Below are 8,219 nucleotides of genomic sequence, written 5' to 3'. Positions count from 1 at the left end.
GAGGCCGCTCTCATCCTGGGTAATGCTTTCCAAGAGGGATGGGAGATGCCGCCCGCGGGGATCTTGCCACAGCACCTGGGGCTGCGGGTACCAGCCGGCCGAGCGGCAGGCCACCTGGATCCCCCCGTCCTGGTAGCGCTCCAGCGTGATGAGCGGGGCAGAGCCGCTGGCTGCGGGAGAACAGAGACCCCTGGGTGATCCTGCAGGATGCTGGGTGTCGGGGAAAAAGGTGGCCTGGCTGCTTCTCTCCCTGACAAGAAGGGATGAACTTCGACATAGACAAATCCCAGGGGTTTTTTTAAGACGAATGTCACCGGGAGTCAGGACATTTCTTGGAGTCTTTTTCACATAACTCAAAGATCTACTCTGGAGGCTACAGCAAAATAATCTGCAGGCCTTGATACCAAAATATAAAAGCATGAACCAAGATATTCTTACTATACTACCCAATGCCAAATTTTTTCTTACACCCACTTATATGAAGAAAACCGTATCAAGAACACTTCTGAAGTAGGTAGCATATCTCACAAGCTCCTTACAGCTGCTTGGTAGGCAATTTTACCTGAGACATTCTCAGTATTTTCAACCACAGTACTTAATAAAATCCTATTTCCAAAGCACCCACCTGAAATTGCTGCTGGGGAGAAGGACAGGGAAGAAGAGTGCTGGCTATGAGCAAGTAAATTAGAGGTACCAGTTGCCAAGGTGAGCAGCTCCGGAGCCGGCAGGATCGGCAGCAGAGCGCTCTAGCACCATGCACAGTGGGGCTTCCCGATCCTGGGGAGCCTCAGGGGAGCCAAGAGAGCCGCCAGGAGCCCCAGGAGTCCGCAGCTCATGGGACATCGGCTGATGAGACCCAGGCAGGGCCAGGAGCAACGGTGGCCAAGCCTCCCAACACATATAAAAGTAGCCCTTAGGGAGCGCAAGCAAGCAGGGTGGGCAAACAGTAAGGGCATGGCGCGGCAGTTTGCACGGAAGGGAGTGCAGGAAGGGCGCTGAAGATCGACCAGGGAGCAATGGTCTCCACCCAGTAGAAAGCCGTGGGCTCGCCAAGCTCTGCACCCACCACGACTGACGCAGCTGCCCAGACAGCGCTCCGGCGGGAACACGCTGCCACCCAAGCATCAGGCTGCGGGGTGTGCCCTGCTCTTAGGCCAGTGCCGGACGGCAGCGGTGAGCACCCCTGTGGGAGGTGAGCACCCCTGTGAGAGCTGCACCCAGGGAGAGGAGCTCCACCGCTCAGCGACAGAGCTCCGGGAGGAGGTGAGTATGTCGATGAGCATCAGGGAGTGCGAGAGAGACACAGATTACTGGAATCGCACCTTGCCATCCCTCAGGCCCAACAGGCAGACAGGAGCCATGGCACAGAAGACTCCCTATCCTCTCTCCGCCTGGCTGAACACAGTGACTCAAGGGATAGGGGGCAATGGCGACAAGCTCCTGCCCGGCGCAGCAGGCGCGTCTCCTCTGCGACTGCCCCACCCTCCCAGGTGCCCTTGAAAACAGGTACGAGGCTCTGCAAGTGGAACTGAACAATGATGAGGATGATGGTTCATCTAGCTTGGAGGTGTCACCAAGGTTAAGTCAGCCTACACCCTGCGTCAAAACAGCTTCCACAAAGAAAAAAAGATGCAAGGGCTATGGATGTGTTAGAAACCATGGAAGCACCTGAGAATGGTCACGTAGGAATCAGGGCTTCTTCCCCCGCAAAGGTGGCAGGAACAACAGCCCAACTGAAGTGCTATGCCAATGCACGCAGCATGGGCAACAAACAGGAGGAGCTGGAAGCCATTGTGCAACCGGAAAACTGTGACATAGTTGCCATCACGGAAACGGGGTGGGATGACTCGCACAGCGGGAGCACTGTGATGGACGGCTATAAACCCTTCAGAAGGGACAGGCAAGGAAGGAGAGGCGGTGGGGTAGCCCTTTATGTTAGGGACTCTCTAGAGTTTAACGATGGCGACGATAGGGTCGAGTGTTTATGGGTGAGAATCGGGGGGAAGGCCAACAAGGCAGATATCATGGTGGGAGTCTGTTACAGACCACCCAACCAGGACAAAGAGACAGATGAAATAGTCTCTAAGCAGCTGGAAGAAGTCTCACGATCACTAGCCCTTGTTCTCATGGGGGACTTCGACCTACCAGATGTCTGCTGGAAATACAACACAGCAGAGAGGAGACAGCCTGGGAGGTTCCTGGAGTGTGTGGAAGACACAGCTGGTGAGGGAGCCAGCTAGGGACGGCGCCGCTGGACCTCTCGTTTGTGAGCAGAGAAGGCCTGGTGGGTGATGTGATGGTTGGAGGCCATCTTGGGCACAGTGATCATGAAATGATAGTTTTCAGCTCTCAGAGAGGTAAGGAGGGGGGCCAGCAGAACGGCCACCTTGGACTTCCAGAGGGCACTTTGGCCTGTTCAGGGGCCTGGCTGACAGAGTCCCTTGGGAGGCAGCCCTGAAGGGCAAAGGAGCCCAGGAAGGCTGGTCAGTCTTCAAGAAGGAAATCTTACAGGCACAGGAGCAGGCTGTCCTCATGTGCTGAAAGACGAGCTGGCGGGGGAGAAGACCGGCCTGGCTGAACAGAGAGCTTTGGCTGGAACTCAGGGAGTTTACAAAGGAGAGTTTACAACCTTTGTAAGAAGGGGCAGGCGACTCAGGAGGACTACAAGGATGTCGTGAGGTTATGCAGGAAGAAAAACAGAAGGGCCAAAGCCCAGCTGGAACTTAATCTGGCTACTGCCATAAAAGACAATAAAAAAGGTTTCCATAAGTACATTAGCAACAAAAGGAGGGCTAAGGAGAATCTCCATCCTTTATTGGATACAAGGAGAAACATAGTGACAGAGCCTGAGGACAAGGCTGAGGTACTTAATGCCGCCTTTGCCTCAGCCTTTAACAGTCAGACCCGTTGTTCTTGGGGTACCCAGCCCCCTGAGCTGGAAGACAGGGACGGGGAGCAGAACGAAGCCCCCATAATCCAAGGGGAAACGGTCAGCGACCTGCTGCACCACCCGGGCACACACAGGTCTATGGGGCTGGATGGGATCCACCCAAGGGCACGGAGGGAGCTGGTGGAGGTGCTCACCAAGCCACTTTCCATCATCTATCAGCAGTCCTGGCTCACCGGGGAGGTCCCAGCTGACTGGAGGTTAGCAAATGTGACGCCCGTCTACAAGAAGGGCCAGAAGGAGGATCCGGGGAACTACAGCCCTGTCAGCCTGACCCCGGTGCCAGGGATGGTCATGGAGCAGATCGTCCTGAGTGCCATCACACAGCACGTATGGGACAACCAGGGGATCGGGCCCAGTCAGCATGGGTTTATGGAAGGTCCTGCTTGACCAACCTGATCTCCTTCTATGACAAGGGGACCGCTTAGCAGATGAGGGGAAGGCTGTGGATGCTGTCTACCTGGGCTTTAGTAAGGCCTTTGACACCATTTCCCACAGCATTCTGCTGGAGAAACTGGCTGCTCATGGCTTGGACGGGCACACTCTTCACTGGGTAAAAACCTGGCTGGATGGCTGGGCCCAGAGAGTGGTGGTGAATGGAGTTACATCCAGTTGGCGGCTGGTCACCAGTGGTGTTCTCCAGGGCTCAGTACTGGGGCCAGTCCTGTTTAATATCTTTATCAATGATCTGGACAAGGGGATGGAGGGCACCCTCAGTCAGTTTGCAGATGACACCCAGTTGGGTGGAAGTGTCGATCTGCTGGAGGGCAGGGAGGCTCTGCAGAGGGCCCTGGCCAGGCTGGGGCGATGGGCCCAGGCCACGGGGTGAGGGGCAGCAAGGCTCAGGGCTGGGTCCTGCCCTGGGGGCACAACAACCCCAGGCACCGCTGCAGGCATGGGGAGGAGCGGCTGGGAGCTGCCCGGTGGGAAAGGACCTGGGGGTGTTGGTCGACAGCCGCTGAACATGAGCCAGCAGTGTGCCCAGGTGGCCAAGAGGGCCAATGGCACCCTGGCTTGTATCAGGAACAGCGTGGCCAGCAGGAGCAGGGCAGGGATCGTCCCCCTGTGCTGGGCACTGGTGAGGCCGCCCCTCGAATGCTGTGCTCAGCGCTGGGCCCCGCACCCCAAGGCGGCCATGGAGGGGCTGGAGCATGGCCAGAGCAGGGCAGCGAGGCTGGGGCAGGGGCTGGAGCACAAGGCTGGGGGGGAGCGGCTGGGGGAGCTGGGGGGGCTCAGCCTGGAGAAGAGGAGGCTGAGGGGAGCCCTCATCGCTCTCTGCAACGGCCTGAAAGGAGGCTGGAGCCGGGGGGGTCGGTCTCTGCTCCCCAGGAACAAGCGATGGGACGAGAGGGAACGGCCTCAAGCTGCGCCAGGGCAGGGTTGGGTTGGGTATTGGGAAAAACTTCTTCCCCCAAAGGGCTGCCAGGCCCTGGCCCAGGCTGCCCAGGGCAGGGGCTGAGTCCCCATCCCTGGGGGGATTTAACAGCCGGGGAGATGTGGTGCTTGGGGACATGGGTTAGTGGTGGCCTTGGCAGTGCTGGGTTAGCAATTGGACTTGATGATCTTACAGGTCTTTTCCAACCTAAATGATTCTATTCTATTCTATTCTATTCTGTTCTGTTCTGTTCTTTTCTATTCTATTCTATTCTATTCTATTCTATTCTATGAACCAGCGACACGGACTACAGACCTGTCACCTTCAGCTCCACCACAGCCTCGTCGTAATCCAAGTCACAGCGAACAAAGCAGGTGTAATTCCCTCTGTCAGACAGTTGGACATGGAAAATTTTCAATTCCACGCTGCCCTTGGCAAGGCCATCCTTCAGCAGCTCGGTGCGCCCTTGGTATTGAAGCATCTGCTCCCCATACTGGTCCTGGCCCTCCTTGTAGCGATGCACAAAGGGCGAGACGCGTTCCCGAAACCAGATCACCTCTGTGTCCTGCGTGCTCTGCTCTGGGGAGAAGCGACAGGGCAACACCACGTCCTCACCCATGGGCACGGTGATGGGGCTAAGCGGTCCCGTCACATTGAAGGAAGCTGGGAGAAACACCCGGAGGAAGAAGAAACAACCGTGATTTTGCTGTGGCGATTGAGCTCGGAAAACCAGCGGATGCTGCTCCGCGTGGTTTGTACGCTGCTGGGCCATGGCATCACGTTGGGAGCGTAATCGCGCTGGGGAGATGACGCATTGAGGGGAGGGTTGGGAGGGTTGGGAGAGGGACCCCTGCCATGCAGCACGGGGAGTGGGCTGGGGCCAGGCCACTGCCCGTTTCTCTGCTTCCATGTCCTACGCTACTGTGAAAGTTCTTCAAATCCCTAAAAGATTATTTGTTCTCAAGGGGACAAGTGCTGCCCATGCTGCTCAGGGTGGGGAGAAAGCAGGATAAAAAAGCAAGGAAGTGGCTGGAAGGTTTCTGGGTGGTTGGCTGGAAAAAGCAGACAACTTGGGCACAAATAAAACTCAAATATCCTCAGCTATTCACACCTATTACAAGAGCAAATAAAAACATCTCAGGTGCTCTGCGCATCTTTGCCAATTAAAAAAAAAGTCTTATTAATAAGCTGGCCACTCAACTCACGGAGAAAGTGGTTTCTGGCTGTAGGAAAACAAAAGCAAATCAACTTTTTTTTGCAAGGTAACGTTCAAGTCAACTGTTGTGCTGCATCCTTTTGCCAGGGCTGTCCTGAAAAAGCCGCTTCAGGGCAGCCACCTAACAGAAAAAGAGCCCAGAATATTTTTTAAAAGATCTTTTCTTTTTTTTTTTTCCCTTTATTGAATAGGTTCTGCGAGGGTTCGGCGCACCCCAGACACAGCCCAGTAAAGCGATGACATGCTGGAAACATGCTGGGAACAGGGAAAGCTGGGATGGAAATGGCAGCAAACTATAATCAACTCATCGGCATCATCTAATCTCCATGCAAATGCCTGTGCTGACATGGCCGGAGGAATAAACCAGGATCCAGAGGGATGCTGACGCTCTCAGAAGTGGACAAGGTTTATGGCAAAGGTCCTGACCCTGCTCTGGGCTTTGCCGTTCACGGGGAGTAGCTGCATTGGCAGCCGGGAAGGTATTCAGGCTCAAAGCAATGCCACAGAGATCAGCAAGGACCGTGGGGATCCCTACCTGACCACAGCTCGTGAACTTGGAAAACTAAACCATAAATGAGAAAAGCCAGCAGAGAGCAGTGGAGGCGGGAACCGGAGAGCATCCTCTTCACTACTGCACAACCTGGAGACGGGGAAGGAGAGGAAAAGGGCAAAGGGGAGGAGAAACAAGGGAATATAAAAAAAGGCAGAATTCACTTTTACAGGGGTTTATTGCTGATTGCAGCCCCTTTTTATAATGTCTAGGGAAGACCCTCAGCTGCTGAGGTTGAAATCAATTTTCCATCATCAGCCTGACTTTGCTTGGTGCTTTACATACAAAGTACCCAACAAAAAGTTGTAGGAATTTCCCACGGGGAAACAAAGGACAAGCTGCGACATCTCCTCTAATTCCATGAAAAAGTGGCAGTTGGTTTAATACGGAGCCCTCGCTTTTCTTATCCACCCCTAAGAACGAGATGGAAAGGTGCAGGACCAGAAGGAGAAACCCAGGCTGAAAGCACGCGGAGCTGGGGCTGCGCGCTCCTGCTCCGGGACAGAGCTGGGCCTCGGTGGCGCAGCCCCTGCCACCGCACCGAGGGCGCGGGGGTCCTGGACCAGGGAAAGCAGAATAACCAAAACACTAACTCAACACCCAGTCAAAACGGGACCTGGCCCTGCTCTGAACCCCCCCAAAGCCTCTTACCGCTCACTGACTTAGTCCCGGCTTTGTTAACGAGAGGTGAAGCCCGTGACCAATTTTGGCAGATGGCAGAAAGCGATTTCAATCTGCAGCTTTCTGAGAGATGCCGCTTACCTGGGGGCCCCGAGCTCTGTCATGGGCCGGGGCAGGAGCTGCTCATCAATCGCCCGGTGCATCTGCAGGGCCGCCCCGAGCCGAGCTAAGCATTTCCCTGTATCAAAACTAAACAAAAATGTCACACTCCGTCCCAGCCTGCCACCCGTTTCCTCCTGCGTTGCTTCTGCTCAAAAATGAAAGTTGCTGAGTAATTTGGGGGTTTTTTGGCAATGCTTTTGCTCCGGAAGTGTTCTGGCACCGTCCCCAGCCCCGTCCCTGCCGCGGGCGCCTTCCATGGCCGCGTACCGCAGGCGCCTCCCACCGCCCTCCCTGCGCTTGGACTCGGGAGGGGAGGGAGGCTGGCGAACCCCGCACCGGGAGGGGAGGGAGGCTGGCAGGCCCCGCACCGGGAGGGCAGGGAGGCTGGCGAACCCCGCACCGGGAGGGCAGGGAGGCTGGCGAACCCCGCACCGGGAGGGGAGGGAGGCTGGCAGGCCCCGCACCGGGAGGGCAGGGAGGCTGGCGAACCCCGCACCGGGAGGGGAGGGAGGCTGGCGAACCCCGCACTGGGAGGGGAGGGAGGCTGGCAGGCCCCGCACTGGGAGGGCAGGGAGGCTGGCGAACCCCGCACCGGGAGGGGAGGGAGGCTGGCGAACCCCGCACCGGGAGGGGAGGGAGGCTGGCGAACCCCGCACCGGGAGGGCAGGGAGGCTGGCGAACCCCGCACCGGGAGGGCAGGGAGGCTGGCGAACCCCGCACCGGGAGGGGAGGGAGGCTGGCAGGCCCCGCACCGGGAGGGCAGGGAGGCTGGCGAACCCCGCACCGGGAGGGGAGGGAGGCTGGCAGCCGGTTGCACGTCCCCGGGGAAAAGCCCGGCGGCGGCCGCGGGACGAGGGCGGTGGCAGAGCTGTGATTCACACCCCGAGGCAGCGCAGGGCTGGGAGCTAAGCCCAGCACGAGCTTAAAAATTGCTTAACAGCAATTCCCCGCCCCCCCCCCAGCCAGGAGGCAAGGCCATTGAGGATGGTTTGTTCAGGGAAAGCTGCCGCCCTGGGATGTGTCGCGACAGCGGCCCCGCGGGTGCTCAGCCCAGCCGCCTCCGGCGCCCTCCCGTCCCCCGCCGGGAGCGGGGGGGCTCACGGGGGTGAGAGCATCTGCTCGGGTGAAGGGACCTTGCCAAAAGGCATGTGTCCTGGTTCCGGCTGGGATAGAGTTAATTTTCTTCTTGGGGGCCGGTATGGGGCTGTGTTTTGGGTTTAGGATGAGAACAATGTCGATGATACGCTGATGCTTTGGTTCTTGCTGGGCAGTGCTAAGCTGTTGCTAAATCGCTGCTGAGCAGTGCTCACACTGGTCAAGGGCTTTTCAGCTTCCCGTGCTCTGCCCG

General features: G+C 57.3%; 1 protein-coding gene across 1 annotated transcript in view; it reads right to left on the bottom strand.

The window, feature by feature from the left end:
- Nucleotides 1-7,692, bottom strand: part of LOC309599596 (butyrophilin subfamily 1 member A1-like) — a 10,100-nt gene extending 2,408 nt beyond the window's left edge. Inside the window, exons 1-4 of the mRNA XM_082331144.1 lie at nt 6,851-7,692; nt 6,074-6,178; nt 4,638-4,985; nt 1-170 (exon numbers count right to left, since the gene is read on the bottom strand). Coding sequence (XP_082187270.1) covers nt 1-170; nt 4,638-4,985; nt 6,074-6,158 — 603 coding nt within the window. The 5' untranslated portion in view covers nt 6,159-6,178; nt 6,851-7,692. The remainder of the gene's footprint in view (nt 171-4,637; nt 4,986-6,073; nt 6,179-6,850) is intronic.
- Between the last annotated feature and the right edge of the window lie 527 nt (nt 7,693-8,219).

This window comes from Platalea leucorodia, assembly GCF_965183815.1.
Source record: "Platalea leucorodia genome assembly, chromosome: 21".
Lineage (NCBI taxonomy): Eukaryota > Metazoa > Chordata > Aves > Pelecaniformes > Threskiornithidae > Platalea > Platalea leucorodia.
The sequence above is the reverse complement of the archived record's forward strand: the minus strand, read 5'-3'. Positions and strand labels throughout refer to the sequence as shown.